This window comes from Trichogramma pretiosum, unplaced genomic scaffold (assembly GCF_000599845.2).
Source record: "Trichogramma pretiosum strain Unisexual culture from Peru unplaced genomic scaffold, Tpre_2.0 scaffold26, whole genome shotgun sequence".
NCBI classification, from domain to species: Eukaryota; Metazoa; Arthropoda; class Insecta; order Hymenoptera; family Trichogrammatidae; genus Trichogramma; species Trichogramma pretiosum.
This window is the reverse complement of record NW_019641640.1, coordinates 1,025,886-1,043,631: the sequence shown is the minus strand read 5'-3', so window position 1 is coordinate 1,043,631 and position 17,746 is coordinate 1,025,886. Positions and strand designations below refer to the sequence as shown.

Here is a 17,746-nt window from a genome sequence, read left to right as displayed (position 1 = left end):
TAACAGCAACTATTTTTTTTATTTTTTATTTATTATTTTTTATTTTTTATTTTTATTACTTTATTACTTTTTAATTTAATTTTTTTATTTATTAATTATTATTTTGTAATTATTTGATTTATTATTATTCTGTAATTGGTTAATTTGTCTTTTTTTTAATAAATATGTTCGGAGGGGTCACTGTAAGTGGAGGACCTCATGGGTAGAGGCGATGGACGGGGTCTCTACCACTCTTCTATGTAAAAATAATCATGCGTGGCATAAGTTCACATTTATGGCACGCTTTTCGGTGGCATAAGTCGAACATTCTGGCACCGCGGCGTTCGCATCGCACTCGCATACGCTCGTGCGCTAACCTCACTTCGCGTTATCAGAAAGTGCGACTTATGCATCGGAAAAGGGGGCATAAATGTGAACTTAGCACAGTGCTATAAAATGTTGTACGATACTCGTGACATAGGGGACACTTTTCGGCCCAGCTATTAGGACCCTCGCTGCGCTCGGGCCCTAAATTGCACCGTGCCAAAAAGTGTTACTTATGGCACTAGTATCGTAAAGTACTAATATTAATATAATAAAACTTCGGTTCTGTAGAGATAAGTAGGCGGATAATCCACTATTTGAATAAACAAAAATTAAATTTTTTTCTTTGAATTTAGATAAAATTATGACGAGATGACTGTATACGATTAAGGGAGTCAAAGTTACTTCAATGCTGTTTTTGAGGAAGTAAATGTTTAACAATAATTCTAACACTCGATTGATTGATTTTGTGAATCGCTTCTTAAAAGTTATCGTTCTCCCCTTTTTGAAGCAGGAATTGGTGACGCACGATCGATTCCACCAAATTACGAGACACTCAAAGCGCGAGAGATCGTCTGTGATCGCGACGAAGATTACTTCGAATCCTTTCCAAAATCGTTGAAAAGTCGTGATTTTATTAATTTTTATTGTCATTATGGCAATTGCATGGCCCGTTTTGCTCGCGAATTTAGTATCGGAGAGTTTTCCAATATCGTGCTCTTATACAATTATTTTTACTTCTCCACTTGCAGATGCATAGATACAGGTCCTCGCCATCTAGCGGTGGGGGTTGACTTTAATAACGATTAAATTTCCGTTCATTTTTTGTACAATCAAACGCAAAAACCAAATCAGTATTGAAACATTAGTTTTCTATTAAATTGTTTAAATTGAAGTAAAGAGTTTGTCTTTTTAGTTCATTTTTTTCGAAATAATGCGTATGTTAGCTTTTTCATAAACTTTTCGCGCAATTTATGTAAAAAAGTATATCAATACTGATACATTCGTTTTTAACAACAATTTCATCTAAAAGTATTTTTAATAACATACGGTAACGGTTATTTTAATATTAATAACAGACTTTAAAGTAAATAAATCTTCATTAAATTTAAGAGTTTTTCAAAACTGTATAGTTAACAACAGCAAATTAATTTGCTTTTTAAGATTACTATTGAATATAAGCTTTTGATAATTGTTTTTTGTGTACTTTTGTGTGCAAGGTATATTGTATTTTTTTTGTATTATACTATATACATTGTGGCTTATGAACATGATCTAACGTAAGATGATAAAAAACCTTTTTCCACACAGTTAATCTAATTGATTGTTTATTTACACTACCTCAGGCTTTTGTTGTATGTATTATAAAAAAATGGTATTATTAACACGAATAAAACATTGATTCCATCAACTGCTTGCTGTCGAGAAGAATAATGTACGCGTTGATTCTTTGAAATAACAAAAGTTTCGACTTGGAAACGACATGTCGCTTAAAAATTCATCCATCAACTAAACACTTTTTGTTGAGCACTATTCCATGCAAAGATATTTTCTTGCTTTTTAGTTAGATGAAAAAAAATCCCACCTGCAACTTGTGACACAATCAGTGCAATGCACAGAGAATTGATTATGAAATCATCACCTAGGCAAACAATAATGTGACCACTGTCATGCGGAGAACGATTTTGTAACGAGCACTTGTTGTGATTGCAAGATAAAAATGTGTCTCGAATTACATTACGATCTCAGTATCAACAATGATTGAAGTTCAAAACAGAAACAGAAGACTAATTAATAATGAATCCATCTCGATTCAATACAATTACATCTCGGAAAAATGTATTCCAAAACTTATTTTTACACTGAACGAATTCGAAACTAATGTTACGCTTTTATCGAACAACTTAAAGTTGAGCTCGGAAAACAACAACAAATAAGGAATTCGTGCAACTTGAAGAAGTTTTATTTTCAAAGTAAATATTTCATTTGGAGCATCGAGGAGCTCTAGATTATTCTTTGCGCCGCAGTTATAGATAGATAATTGCATCCGCGAGGAAAATTAGTAGTTGCATGAATACTAAATTGACGTGCTTATGTTTCTCTGTCGATAGATGGAAAAAAAGTACCGATTCACATTTATTTTATACAAGTAAGAATTGCTCTGCAGTTTCGCCGAGATAAAAAAAAGCCAAGATCAGTGCGCGTATACAGGAATCGTGTATTTTAGAGAAAAGTTTACGGCAGCTATATAAAGTACACAATGACAACTACTGCTGCGACCAAGGAGCGCGGGCCATCGATACGATATAAAAATGCATTTAGCGAAGCTAAAAAGTTAATGTCCTGGAACAAGTATCTCATGCTGCCCCTGGGCTTATGGCCGAGTAAACCCAACGACTACATCTTCGTTACGTTTTTCTGCTTCTTTTATTATCATTTATTTCTTTACCACGTGGTGCTACTCGTATCGATAAGAAGTTTTAGCCTTATGAGAATAATCGGCGCGCTGATGGAAAACGTTACGATGGTCCAGGTGTTCTTACGTCTGTACACGATGAGACGATACAACAAAGAGTACGGGAAAATACTCGAGGAATTTGGCCAAGATTTTTCCGAGGATAATTACGAGAGTAACGAGGAAAAGAGAATCTTCTTGTCTTACAATATCCAGTCGAAACGTTTCATTCGAATCGTCGTGATTTCACTGGGTCTCACTGCAATGTTGTACTTCACGAAACCTTTAATAAGACAACTGAGTACGTAAAAAAAAAATAATAAACGTAAATTTTAAATATAAAACAAATAGGTGCGCGTTGAAACCCCCGCATGAACTTGCAGGTATACTTAAACACGCTCAAAAAGGAGGAAAAGCTTTTACCTACGATTTGCCATATCGCATTTACTTCTGGTATAAAATAGCGGATCTGAATATTTTCATATTGACTTACGTGTCGCAAATACCACTATTGTACACGATTGGCTTTACACAAACGGCAATGGATTGCCTGACCCTTACGCTCGTTGTGCATCTGTGCGGTCAGCTCGGCGTCTTATCAGAAAGAATCAGCAAGATCGATTTTATTAATGGCACAAGTAAATTGATCCGTGCCATCAAGAGACATCAGGAATTGATATCGTGGGTACAATTTCGAACAAGCGAAAATTTTCGATAATTACTATAGGTTTTTCAATGCAATTCTCTTTTTACATTAGCACGGGATTGATGCTACGGAAAATATATAGAGTATGCCTCTTGGGACATTTTTTAGGAGCAGCTATTAGCATATGCACTCTAGTTTATCAACTGCTCATGGTGCGGTATTATAATGACAAATACTAATTAAGAGAAATGAATATATTGCAATATTTTAATACTACATTAATTACATCAACGTTATAGAGTATATCAACGGGACAAAAGACAAATTTAGTTACTTTTTTTGTCTACGGTTTTTTGAACATTTTTCGGCTTTACACACATTGCTGGGCCGGAGAATATCTCATTCATGAGGTTTTTTAATTTAACATTACCCATTTAAATTTGGTTAAAAATTATTTCAATCACTTTTCTACAGAGTATTAATGTTTCGAATGCGTTTTATCAATGCGAGTGGTACAAATTGCCCGTTGAAGATCAGAAAAAAATAATTTTTTGCATTAGACGATCTCAAAAAGCTCTTTCTCTCATGGCAGGAAATTTCGGTCACTTTTCTTTAGTGATGTTTACAAGTGTGAGTGTGTTTAAATTCGAATTAAAAAATCATATCAAATTGAAAACAATTGAAAAATAATTTATTGCAGATAATGAAATCAGCAATGGCATATTTATCGTTTTTGCGTAACTTTATATAAAATCAAACATAATAGTGTAGTAACTTAAGAAGTAATGCATTGCCATACGAGCTCTATAAACGTTTTGTATATTATTACCATCAGTCTCATTAACTTTTCAGGAAGCTCATTTAATTCATATAATATCACAGCATTTCGACATAATGACATATTTTATCCATGTTTGAAAAAATATCTCGAAACGTAAGGCATAACATAAAAATAGTGTACCTGCGTTTTTTCCTTGTAGATTCGAGATGATAAAGTAACATACACGATAATTCAAATTATTACCGAACATTTTTCTACAACACCTGATGGGTACTTTCATTTTTTCATTTTTTGAAAAACCACGAATCTATTTTTAGTCAAAATGCGACAGTAATCTCTGAAAATGTTTTTGAAAATTTTCATTTTCAGTTCAGCTTCGGTATCTCATGCACTTGATTCATAAGGAACGCATAGAGTTCATCAATGAAAACAAAAAACTTAAATGTTAAAAAATCGTTAAAATACTGATGCCAAACGCGAATATAGATGTTTCACATCAACAATCACTGCATCAAAGAGGCCAGACTATTTATTATATCCAAGTATCATCGATAAAACCGAGTATACCGCAATTTCACGTATGCGTTGAATAACGAACATCTGCGTATACTTGGGAGGAACCTGAATTATATATACGTACCCTCGAAATTTTTCCTTGGTTATTCAGCGCATATGTAAGTATATGGTATACGCGGTTTTACTAGTACTATAATATGTAGGTCCCTCTCAGATATTCGTGGATATACGGTATATAACGATATATGTGATTATACATGGTCATATTGCACGGTAACACGTGGTATACTGGTATTTAAACTTTCTTTCTATTTTTCATACGGAAAAACAAGCTTTTTTACGTGTTTTTACGCGTGTCTTAACTTAACTTTAAATTAACTAAATTAACTTTATTTTTTGGAAAATTAATTTTATTAAATTAAAAAAGGGAATTTAAAAAGAATTTAAAAACAAAAACTTTTGAATAACCATTTAGAAACTTTCAAGGTATCGTATACTGGAATGATTTTCGCGGCCTTCATACGAAGTTACAGATCCGAACGCCCCAAGGGGCTTTTCAGTGGTAATCGCTTAATTCATTTTTGTTGTTATTTAAATCCAGACTTGCTTCGGAAAGCTTGAAGGAAGACCAAGCTTGTGGCTAGGCTCATACAGTTCCATTCGCACCTTCTGTTATGACGGATTTTAGCCAACGGGCAAGCAGTTGGAATAAGTCATCGTCGATATCCCCGCGTAAGCCTCGTAGATCTATAAACCAGGACGAGCCATGTTACCGACTCGCGCTTGAGCGAATTCGAAACCGACTGCTTGGGCTAATGGACACAGTTAAAGAGGCTAAGCCCACCAATACGCATTTCCATCAACAAGCGAACGAATAAATTCGTACATTTAAATAATTACTCAATTTAAACACATCAAGAGTTGCAAAAAAATACTATAATCACGTTGAAAAATTAGCAAGCATCTTTCATTAATTTACACTTATGCATAATTTTTATTGGCGTGAATATTTGTTACGTGATCTAGAAAATCAAATTCTAACGACTCTAAAGTTACGTGTCAGAATTATGACGTGGTGGCGCTGCTCGAGAGCGCTTACCACAAAAGCGCTTATTGGGCAGATGGTAAGTTCCAGTGAGTATACCATTGCTCGATAAATATGTTTCTTAATTTCGTTAGCAATGGGAAACGTTTTTTCCATCGAATTTTTAATTTGCGTGCAAAAGTTGAAAAAATTAATTTTGGTTTAACCAACATTTTGTTATAAATTAACGCTGTAATGATAAATATTGAGTATATTTAAATCATTTTCGTAATTTAATGCGCAGAACTTAAAGAATTTTACTGACAGCTGCCTAACATTTTTATTTTTATTATTTCTATTATTTTTGAACGCATTTGAGCTTGATTTTATTGTCGAGTGACGTGACTAGAAGTTGGTCAGGCATTCATATTCAAGCGATTAAATTTTCACATTAGTTACATTGCAAACCACAGTATTTTTTCTTATGTATTCTTGTTATACGCTTATAAACTAATATAAAGTTTATATTGCCGTTTAAAATTAAATTTATAAGTAATAAACGAACATTTCCTATAACAATAATTTTAAAATGATAATATAAATACATTTTGATTGTTGACTTATAATTAGATCTGAATGATTGTAAAAACCCAAAATATCTTGAATAAATTTTTTATCGCATTTATCTCAAAAAATGAACTCTTTCAAAAAATCTTAACAACATTTTTGTTTGCTTATACGGTATAAAGTAATTAATATGTTTATTCGTTTCAATATTGCATTAAAGTTTCATAAAACCGATTTCGAACTTGAACAATATGCAGCTTTAGTACGTAACAATCCATTTAGTCACGACTGAACAATTGCGTAAACGATAATAAATTAACTTCAAAATACATTAATTTATAAGTGATCAATATAAACATGAGTGATCAATATTTCTCAAGTTTACTTCATTTTGCAGATTAATACAAAATAAAGTACTTTACAAATGCAAAAGAAAGGGATCCAAGTAATTGTAGAATTGATTGCGAAGTTAATTGTGGTGTACATTTTCTAGATCAAACACTAATTACAAGTACATACAATTATAATCTAAAACTGGATCAAGATAATCTTTTGGTCAATTTTCCAATTAATCTTTTAATTTAGTTCTAATCAAATAGTGCTTTCATGCACATTTCTTTCGCAATAACACAAGCTTACTCTTTAAATTGTTGCGTAACTTTCATTCGTACTAAAACTTTTTGAAGTAATTTTTATACTTTCAGCATCTGACAAAAACTAGATTGTGACTGAAAAACATAATAGATTTCAATGTTTCTCTAAGGTTAATTTCAATGCTTCATTGGCTAAAAGAACATTGTGGAACTCGACTTTTAATGAATCTACGAAGTCACGCAACGAGAGACAAGTGTTAAATGGTTGTCATTAGTTTTTAGATGTCGTCAAAACTGCAACTCGCGTGAATCATCGTGACTTAGTAAAATATATCATAATCCTTGCCGATGTGGTTAAAGATTTCGTAAGTTTGACAAACTCGGTGCAATTGGTAATGGTCGGCATTAAATAATTACGACTTTTGTCAGCGTCGTGCGTGAAACACTTTTTGTGGTTGAAGTTTCAAGCTTAGAAAACGTTGTGTTGATAGACGTCGCTGGTAAAAATGAAATGTTTACATTCTTGTACTGTATTTACATTTACAGAATTTTTTAGGTGTCAATTTTATGTGATACCGTTACTTAATGTCGATATGAAAGATATGAAGATATACTCAATAAAATTTAACGATCAATTTATTTTAATATTAATTGCTCAATTGATCGAAAGATTAACTTCCTAATGAAATGAATCTTGTATACGATTTACACTCTTGTGTGTAAGGATTAAATATTGAAACGCGCTGGATACTGATAAAAAAATTCTTCAACGAGATAAATAAAGTATCAATTTATCAAAATTAGATAACATTTGTTTATGTCTGCTACAGTCTTTGTTTATCTGATTTTTTAAAAGCACGTTTTTTTTGAGTCGTTAAAATATTGATATTATAATAGTAAGGTAAATGTGTATAAGGGTTAACAAACTTAAAAAATCGACATCTATATATCTGCTCATTACAATATTTTTGTTCGGTCAGTAGTATTAACTTTCTTTATTTGACTCTTTAAAAATGTCCGCCGGAGTAGTATGATTCACAGAAAAAGAGTAGTATTACAATAGCTTTTCAGCTACCAATCGATTTGGACTTTAAATCGTGAATCATTGATTCATATACAATTAATCGTTCACAAGTATTTACCAAAACAAAAATATTGATTTCATTCTCTACCTTCGAACTAAATAGATCAAAAAATGTACAATTTTAGAAGTCGAAAAAAAAAAGCTAATGATGTCAACCTCGATCTCATTTGCACAGAGCAGTAGCTAAAATTAAAATAATCACATGAGAAATTCTGGAATAGTTTTTCCAGCCTCGCGAGCACCGCAGCGCAGAGGTAGCGCGAGGCTTTTGTGTCGAAAAAAGAAATCGTTTTGTATACGTTTGAGTCAGCGACGATTATTACAGGGAAACTATATCATTTTCCGCGCTTTCTTTGTCAAAAAGTTCAAACAACCAATTGACTCGCGTGTGGCACACGTGGTTTGCCCATAATAATCCAATACAAAGAGGTCTTGTCGACGAATTCTTATTATTCAATAACTTTGGGTAAAAAAAGAGTAGAGAAGAGAAAAAAGTTTAGGTAAAACTGTTATGACATTGAATCATGCATCGCGGGATCGCGTCTTCCGCAAAAAATTTCCAAGGCCAAGGCAAGGGGCGGCAGAGAGCATCGCCCAAGCACCTTGAAAAGTTTCATCAGCCGCGGCACGCATACGAGCCGTGCGATGCTCCTCTCTTTCTCCAAAAAACTACATAATAATAGCTTTGCGGAGTCTCTTTCACTTGCGCCAGCCGCCGCAGTTCGTCCGATTGGTGTGCGTGTATACATGTGATTAATACACGTATACACGATGAGCGCGTGTGTTCATCGATTGTCAACCTACACTACAAATGTGTATCGAAGAACAAGAGGCAGAAAAAAGTGTGCGAATACAGACGACGCGCTTACGCACACACGCACACGTCACATGCACATGGGCGACGGTTTTAGAGAAGCAAAGCCGATGAGAAATCCGAAATGACGCAAGCTTTGCATCAGCCGCGCACGCGAAACTTATATACACACAAGACTCGGTGTGCGCTGCGCGCGAGGCGAGCTTCAGTCGCGCGAGGGAAGCCTGCTGCTCGCTAAGCGATGGCAAACGGCACATTCGCACTCCGTCCGTCGATCGCTCCACATCGCAAGAAGCTGGTGCACCATCGTCGACCAGTATATAGTACCTAAGGCACATTAGACAGTCAAGCCGGATTTTTTAATTAAACAAGAAATCCATCATCAGTATTATCAATCAACCCTCGTGTTAAGGCATTTTTCTACATTTTACAAATATGATAAGGTGAGTGTGTATAAGCTTTCTATTTCGCCCGTTACCACCTATATGCTCGGGCCAATTTCTGTCTTGGCATATTCGCACGTACATACTGACGGATAACTGTACATTTGTAAATAATATAGCTCTTTATTTTTATTTTCGACACGCACTGACCTTGTCAACTTATAAACGTGCCCAATCTTTGTTCTTCTTCCGCTTGATCAACGCTACGTTGAAAAAGCCCGCTCGTGCTTGCTCTCTCGCTCTCTTTTGTCACGATTTGCAGTCGATAAGAAAAAGCTCGCTTGCATTCGATATTTTATTATGTCCATGCTAATAAAAGTAATGACAGCTTATCGTACACTAACAGTGGCCATATGTCAGCGCTTGTTGATTTATGACATTTTAAGTCTAGCCGGGGTGTACCATTCTCTTATTTTCCTTTCTCGTTCTCTCGGACTTGCTGTCCAAGACTCGTGAGTAATTTAACTGTCTATATCTCGCGTTCGATTTGTTTAATTAGTAGTATAACCTATTCATGAACAATGTAAATATGTCTAATTTATCAGCTGATCAATAGACAGCTCCAATAATTGCAGTTTGATCTTGTTTTTAACCACTCTGCACTGCCTTCTTATGTTTTTATTTAATTAAATTTTCCCAGTTTATATAAGTCATCAAGTGTTGATAAGTCATAACAAGTGTCATAAATGAAAATCATCTCAACATATAAAAGTTTTGTGTATTGACTCATACTAAACAAAGATTACTTTTGCTTCCAGTAAACAGGAAAAAGAAATGTGGGTCTTCGGCTACGGATCTTTGATCTGGAAGGCTGACTTTCCTTATGAAAAAAGAGTCGTTGGACATATTAAAGGATTCATAAGAAGATTTTACCAAAAAAGCACTGATCACAGAGGAGTGCCAAGTCGTGTAAGTTTGATGAAGCTTGTATTTTTTTGAGATCAACTTTTCTGTTGACTGTCAAAACACTGTTTTATTGTTATTTATCGATTTTTCAGCCCGGAAGAGTTGTCACTCTTCTCTCTTCTAATAATCCTTTAGATGAAGTATGGGGATGCGCTTACAAAATTGCAAATGAAGATATAGAAAGTGTCACCAAACATTTAGACTACAGAGAAAACATGTATGAACGAGTAGATGTGCTATTTCATCCATTCAGCAATTCACAAGCAGAGGCCACACCATTTCACCTCAACATTTATATAGCTCGTGAAGTCAATCCAAACTTTGCTGGTTATGAAGATATCGATACTATTGCAAGTCACATAGCGGAATGCGTTGGAGCAAGTGGACATAACACTGAGTATTTATATAACTTAGCTCACTCAATGAGGGCTATTGCTCCAAAAGTCTATGATGCACATTTATTTGATTTAGAAAATGCAGTTAAACGTATTGAAATGGTGAAAAGTAAAAAGGCTTTAGAAATCGATCGGCGTAATCATAATATAGCTATTAAGTAAATTTTTTGACTATAGTATTACACTATTTGGATTTTTTTAAATCGTAAATTTTTATGAAAAATTACTAGGCTAAAAACTAATTTTTTTAAAAGGTACTGAAAGTCAGCGCCACAATGTGCTTTGGTGATTAAAGCTACATACCACTAGTTAAATTATTGAATCTAACCGAATATGATTATTGCTGTTTTGAATTCCATATTTATAATTTATTAAATTTATGAACGTTTAAAGGAATGTGAAACAAGTCATAAATCATTTAATGTAAATAATTGTTCTGACGAATGTAAAATTTTACTGTTATTGTGTGAAATATCTCAATTCTTTCTGGTGTTAAATTAATTTTCAAAAAATTTCTTCTCATCAGAAATATGTGATATCATTTCAAAAAAATAAATTCTTTTATTTTTAAAAAAAAATGAAAAATTTTTTAATGTGAATGTAAATATCCTGTGTAAACGATTATTTTAAATCCATATTATTGACTAAGTTTGTTTGCAGACTTTAAATAAATTTAATGTTAAATTATTTAACAAATTGAAGCACATGCTTTTATTACATTATTAGCTTATATTACATCAATATGTCAAGTGAAAGTGAATTTTAAGTACTTCGTATGTTTCCGAGCATTGGACATCCGTCGGTAGCATATGGGATAGAGAAATCGGAAAGATTAATTGTTTTTTTTTAGCTGCTTGATACATCTGTCTTGTATTTTTTATAACGGAAATCGATATGACTAAAATGCGTGAATTACTGATCATGGGTTACCAGAATATGTTTAGTGATATTTCTTGTAGTTTATCTCTACAATTTAGAAATTTATACAATGTAAAAGAATGACACGAATAGCAATTGTAAAATCTTTGAGTTCTGAAAAAAGCTCTGGAAAAGGTAAGAACTCTTTGAAAAAAAATAGTACGATCATTCTTTCGACTCTGAGATACTTTTCAGTTCTTTAAAGATTCTCGTTATACAATCCTATCATACGAAGGTTTCAGTAAATTCAATTATGATGAGTAAGTTGATATCATGGTTCTGCAGTAAAAAATTGAAAAAAGGAAAAACTTTACCCTCGCATCAGCATCTACTTACAGTCATAAATCCATGTAAGCCTTTAAGTACTTAAAACGCCACATCTCGTTTTTTTTTATGCAATTATCATGGTTAGTGGTTACTTACATTATTGCTTGGTCACTCGCCTATCTTGGTATGACTCGTTCCGACTTTTCGAGACTTACTGACAACTACAAGAGAACGATCCCGCCTTATTGGCTGCAGTTTGGCGCCACAAGTGCACGGTTCAGTGGCACACGTTTGACGTTACTACGCCGCCGCGCAAACAACAAAGGAAGATCGCATCCACTGCCGCAAGTGATTCTCGTGTAATAAAGTAAAAAATACTTCAAATTGTAAGCGATTGTGTTGTGTGAGGGTGTAAAACGATGGCCAACGACACGAACTGTTTGAAGAAATTGAAGAGTTTGCGAGAAAACGTCGATTGGGAGATTGAAAAGGAGAGAATCGAACTTCTCCGTCAACTTTATCCCTTGATCAGTGATTGGGAGGGCCAATATCCAAACCTCCAAGATATTTTTCGTCCGGAAGAAATTGATTGGCTTCTTACTAAAGATGTGAAAAGCAGTCGCTACCCAAGCAACGGAGTTTCATTCATCGATTTTGTGATCAAGACTGGCTACAAGGGCGAGCCCCAAGTCGATAAACATGGCAAGCCATTGCTGAATCGCACCACGGCACTGCACGAATTGGCTAGAGGCAGATACTCAGTCGTGATTCTCGATCTATTCGTAATTTACAACAGGTTTGACGTGAATTACACCGACGTTGACGGTTACACGCATTTTCACGTGGCCTGCCAGTCAGGCTGTCACGACGTCGTCGAGAAATTCCTTGAGCTCGGACAGAATCCCAATGTCCTCGTGACAGAAACAGGTTATTCGCCGCTGCACTTGGCTCTGATCTACCGCCGGAAGACGATCGCCGAAATGTTGCTAAAGCATGGGGCCAATCCGAATTTGCCTAACAAGAAGGGAGAAACTCCTCTGCACATCATAAGCATCATTGATCAAGATAATGATGACATGATAAAGATATTATTCGAGCTCTGCGACGACAAATACTGGCCTTTGCAATTGGATGCCCGGGACAAGTACGACCAGACGCCACTGCATGTAGCTCTGGAAAACTATAACGACTGTAACATGACTGTGCAAGGTTTGTTGTTGAATGGTGCGGATCCAAATTTAGTCGATGGTTTCGGAAGAACAGCTCTGCACATTATTTGCAACAGCTGCATCGACGACGATGATAACGATTACAACGTAGCAGAGCTATTTTTCAAGATAATTGACTACGCACATAAGACAGTGCAGGTTAATACCTGGAGCAACGAGGACCAAACGCCACTACACACTGCTCTGTCCTGGGGCTGTAAAAAACAAACCGTCCGAGTGCTTTTGGAACGCGGCGCAAATCCGAATTTACCCAACACCAACGGAACGACACCTCTGCACGTTATTTGCCAGAGAGAATACCAAGATCGCGATGACGACTTGATGGAGGCCTTTTTCCAGATCTGCGACGACAAACATCTAACGTTGCAAGTAGACGCCACGGACAGTTTGGGCCGGACGCCGCTGCAATTGGCCGTGGCAAATTTTTTTCCGCATTCTGTTGACGTATTGTTGGATCGTGGTGCCAATCTCTCCAGCTTCGTTTTTCCCACTGCGAATTACTTCGCTAAAATATTTGAAAAGCGAGCCTATGCTATTTTTTACAATTTCCGATTGAAACTAGCTTCTGGTGCTTTGACCGTCGTCGAGTGCCTAGAGAAAAAAGGATACGAACTGGATCGAAGTGACGCCCTGACGATCATGAAATTGTTCGATAAACATGAACTATTCCAAAAGTCGACGGATCTTCAAAAATCTTGGTTTGACGACGAATACTTCGTGTACGCTGCGAAAGAGTCTATGATAAGTCAGAATCTTTCGCTTTACGACCTGATGCGGTTACGACCCAGAGAAGCGGAAAAATTAGTCACATGTATGAAATACTACAAGTTTGTACGCGAAGATAATTTGGATTTACTCCACGGAAATCATGGTCGAGAAGAGTATCTGTGCGAGATAATGTCACGAAGATTTTTCCGACGATGGGCATTGGACTCATTTCTGGAGTTGACACACTACCGACTGCCGATTCTGTGCTGCGAAATAATCATCGAGCTGCTAGTGAATAAAGATTTATGTCGTATTTTCTTGGCAGCTACAGACCAAATTCACGAGGACCGTAAAAATGATGTAATATCAAGTGCAATAGAATGTAATAACAAGAGACCCGTACGAGCTAAGAAACCTCCAAAAAAGCTACAAGATTATGTATGGTCAAGATTATGAAGTTTCTTAATATTTACTCTTTATGTGAAATCAATAGATCTTGCAAGTCTCTTTATTGAACAGTTATGAATAAAAATTAAATGTAAGCATACTTATACTTGAACTCTAATTAATTTCTGAAAGTTTTTCTACATAACATGAAAAAAACCACTAAAAAGAATGAGTTTTGATTTTAATATTTACTTCGAGAAGTTTCAAAAATACACTGTGGGGGATAAAAAATATACTTCAATCGTTTAATTTGCACTATAAATTTGTCTATTTGTCTATTGTGACAGACAAATTTTTAGTGCAAATTAAACGATTGAAGTATGTCACACTCGCTTTTTCACAACTATCATACAAACAATTGTACTCGCCAATTGTAAAACGTATTAACTAGTCGCGATCTGTTTTTACGCGTTTTCCTCGGCTTTGACATGATCACCACGCACGGGCAAGCTCAATACCTACTTATGTCGTCATCAAAATGATTCTCACACTAATAGGTGAGTATAACCGAGATATTTCTATTTTCAAAATACAAATGCGCCAATTAGGCGCTTAAATTAATCAACGAGGAAAATAAACTTTTTTTACGATAAGAAATGTTAACATAAATTTCGTAAATTACTTTTCAAGCTTATAGTTTTTTATACTTTTCCAAATACATTGTTTGTTAAGTATCGCCGAAGTTCACCTTTTTTCACGATCAAGAAGAAAAAATTATGAAGATTGATTCAAACATTTACTATCATGTAGCGTATTGTATGAATAGTTGGTATTACTTATTCGTATACATGTAAGCAGCTTGGCTCCACAAATACACTTATCAAGCGATTATTTTCTCCTCTTTTTTGATCTCGATTTTCAACAATTTTCATTTCAAATCGAGTCGAATCAATCAAAGCACATTGTAAAATGTTTCACTTTGACATTTATCACTTTTTTAAATGCATATATAATAACAATAAAAAATAAATATATGCAAGCAATAGTAATATTTATGTTTTGAATAACTATTATTTATTACAACTTGCACATATCTCATGCAACGCATCGAACTCTTGCAATACCTTAATCGATTCTCGTTACTCTAAGCATCAACAAAAAAAAAGAATTGATAATATTGTAAAAATTTTTTTATACATCCTTATCAATGCGAACTTGAGAAAAAGGAAACATTTTTATAGGTTGATGAACAATATTAATCGATACTATTATATCAGTTCTATCACACCTGTTCAACGAATAACTATAGTTTATCTTTCGCACTCCATGCAAAAATCTCGATTAATGTTACGAATGTAGCTTTTCTCTTTTACTTGTTTTATGTGTTATTTTAATTAATTTAAATTATAAACTATCACGATGGAACAGACAGAAAGAGAGAAAAACTCAAATAGCAGTGCAAGTATGACGTTTTTAAAGTTGTGGACAGCCGACGTGAATTTAAGTTGAAAATTTATATTTTTATTCCAATGACTCGTAGGCACATATGGTTATAGACACGTTCAGGTACTCATGTTGGCATTCGGTATGGCGATTGGATACACCCTTCGCGTCTCTCTGTCCGTCGCACTCATTGCCATGAAAACTCGGAACGCTACCAATCCTAACATACGAGTAAGTACGCACAAAAAAATTAGTTCACGATTATTCGCGGACTGCTCTAACCACCGATCGATAGATAAACAGATATCTAATGCACATATGTTTCACAAAACAAATTAAAAAAAAAACGTCAAGGTACACGATTGGAGCCTAGCGATCCACGGACTCGTGCAGAGCTCGTTTTACTGGGGCTACGTGACGATGCAATTGCCGAGCGGCTATCTGGCCAACACGTTCAGCGCCGCGAAATTGCTCGGCGTCGGGATGTTGGCTTGCTCGGGCTTGAACCTGCTGATGCCGATCGTGGCGGACGAGTACGGCTACGAGGCCGTGCTGGCGCTTCGCGTGCTCATGGGAGTCGCGCAGAGCTGCCTGCTGCCCTGCTGCCATGCCATACTGTCGAGATGGGCACCGCCCCGAGAGAGATCGAGACTCGGTATAGGGCCGATTTTTTCATCGTCGCAATTTGACACTAGCTGATTCAAATTGCAATTCTTTTCAATGTTGCACACAGGCTCGTTCGTGATCAACGCCGCGCAATTCGGCACGTTCACGAGCATGCCGATCGCTGGATTACTCGCCAATTCCACCGTCGGCTGGCCGGGTATCTTTTACTTTTTCGGTGCACTCGGGCTCCTCTGGAGTCTGCTGTTCTTATTCATCGGTTCCGACGAGCCGTCCAAAGATTCGCGCGTATCGGACGAGGAGGCCTACTACATCAATTTCAGCATTTTCAGAACTGCGGGCTCGAGTGGCGTAAGATATTGAGCATGCATCGAGGTGTAAATTGTTCAGAAAACATTTTTCCACTGAGTGCGCGTGTTTTTCTTTGCAGAAACGCTCGATACCGTGGACTGCGATTTTCACTTCGTTGCCCGTTTGGGCCCTAACGATTATTCACGGTGGTAACAACTACGGATACTACACGCTTGTCACGACGATGCCGAGTTACATGGAGTCCGTCAGCGGCTTTGACGTCGAAGGGGTACGACTCGAATATTTAATTAATTTTCTTCGATATCTCCTTGATAATCGATCTTTGCCTTCAAATTATATACAGTCAGGTGTCATATCGGGCCTGCCGTATTTCGTCATGTGGCTGTTGGGCTTTCCGTTCGGAATACTGTCGGACCTCGCTGTGCGCAAAGGCTTGTCGACGAGATTCGTTCGCAACTTGAACAACACGATCGGCATGTGGGTCCCTGCCTTGGCGTTGATCTGTCTCTGCCTCGTCGACGCGATCACGAGCAGTCAAGTCCTGTCGGTGGCCGTTTTCGTGGTCGTCGTCGGAATCAATGCCGCCGTGTCCTCGGGCTTTCAGATCAATCACATCGATCTGAGCCCGAATTACGCGGCGACTCTCATGTCGATTTCAAACACGGCGGGAAATATCGTCGGTATTTTGGCTCCTATCATCAGTGGTTACATCGTGCAAGATGAGGTAGCGATTAATCAGAATGTACAATGAGACCTATCGAGAATGTTTTTGACAAAAGTCTGTTTTTTTCTGTCTCCAGAAAAACGTATCGCAGTGGCATACAATTTTCTACATAACAGCAGCTGTATACATTTTAACGAATTCCTTTTTTATCATTTTTGGACGAGGAAATGTACAACCGTGGAATAACGACAATACAAAAATACGGACTACCAGTACCACAGTTAATGAAGTTTATACAATTGAGCACAATACGTAAAGATTCCAAAAACTCGATCGAATCGACGATTGGTGAAACAAAATTTTTTCAATGTTCAAAGTAATTCGGATATTCAACATTTTTTCAAACATAGTAATAGTTAGTATAATTCATATGTGAATTTAAAGGAAATAAGATGTCTGAAGTTAAGTTATTATAATAATTATAAGACTTTGACTAAAACACAAAAAAGTTCACTAACTGAAAATAGTTCAACACTTAATAATTTAAATTAAATTATTCTTTAATTTTTTAAATGTCATGCCTTTGCAATTAATAATGTTGAAAATAAATATTTTTTTAATGAAACAAAAAACTGAGTATAGAAATAGGCAGGATAATGATAATTCT

General features: G+C 35.9%; 3 protein-coding genes across 4 annotated transcripts; all 3 read left to right on the top strand.

Annotated features, from left to right (window-relative positions):
- The first annotated feature begins 2,425 nt into the window (after positions 1 to 2,425).
- On the top strand, positions 2,426 to 4,155 carry LOC106652402 (odorant receptor 22c-like). The gene is given in 6 exon segments (XM_014371328.2): positions 2,426 to 3,083; positions 3,169 to 3,439; positions 3,517 to 3,616; positions 3,704 to 3,814; positions 3,879 to 4,034; positions 4,105 to 4,155. Coding segments are annotated over 6 exon segments (1,209 nt in total). The 5' UTR covers positions 2,426 to 2,563.
- A 4,741-nt stretch (positions 4,156 to 8,896) lies between these two features.
- Positions 8,897 to 11,093, top strand: LOC106652528 (putative glutathione-specific gamma-glutamylcyclotransferase 2). Of its 2 annotated transcripts, none has more exons than XM_014371533.2 (3): positions 8,897 to 9,226; positions 9,985 to 10,135; positions 10,225 to 11,088. In XM_014371533.2, exons 1-3 carry the CDS (start codon positions 9,219 to 9,221, stop codon positions 10,687 to 10,689), a joined length of 624 nt encoding a protein of 207 aa, XP_014227019.1. In that variant the 5' UTR covers positions 8,897 to 9,218; the 3' UTR covers positions 10,690 to 11,088. The 2 variants fall into 2 exon arrangements, with proteins under 2 accessions (XP_014227019.1, XP_014227018.1); XM_014371532.2 differs by lacking the exon at positions 8,897 to 9,226 and adding an exon at positions 9,391 to 9,678 and having other exon boundaries at positions 10,225 to 11,093.
- Positions 11,094 to 15,332: 4,239 nt separating this feature from the next.
- LOC106652473 (putative inorganic phosphate cotransporter) lies at positions 15,333 to 17,667 on the top strand. Its single transcript, XM_014371452.2, has 7 exons — positions 15,333 to 15,498; positions 15,577 to 15,710; positions 15,834 to 16,134; positions 16,213 to 16,454; positions 16,534 to 16,683; positions 16,759 to 17,139; positions 17,216 to 17,667. Exons 1-7 carry the CDS (start codon positions 15,456 to 15,458, stop codon positions 17,393 to 17,395), a joined length of 1,431 nt encoding a protein of 476 aa, XP_014226938.1. The 5' UTR covers positions 15,333 to 15,455; the 3' UTR covers positions 17,396 to 17,667.
- The last annotated feature ends 79 nt before the right edge of the window (positions 17,668 to 17,746 follow it).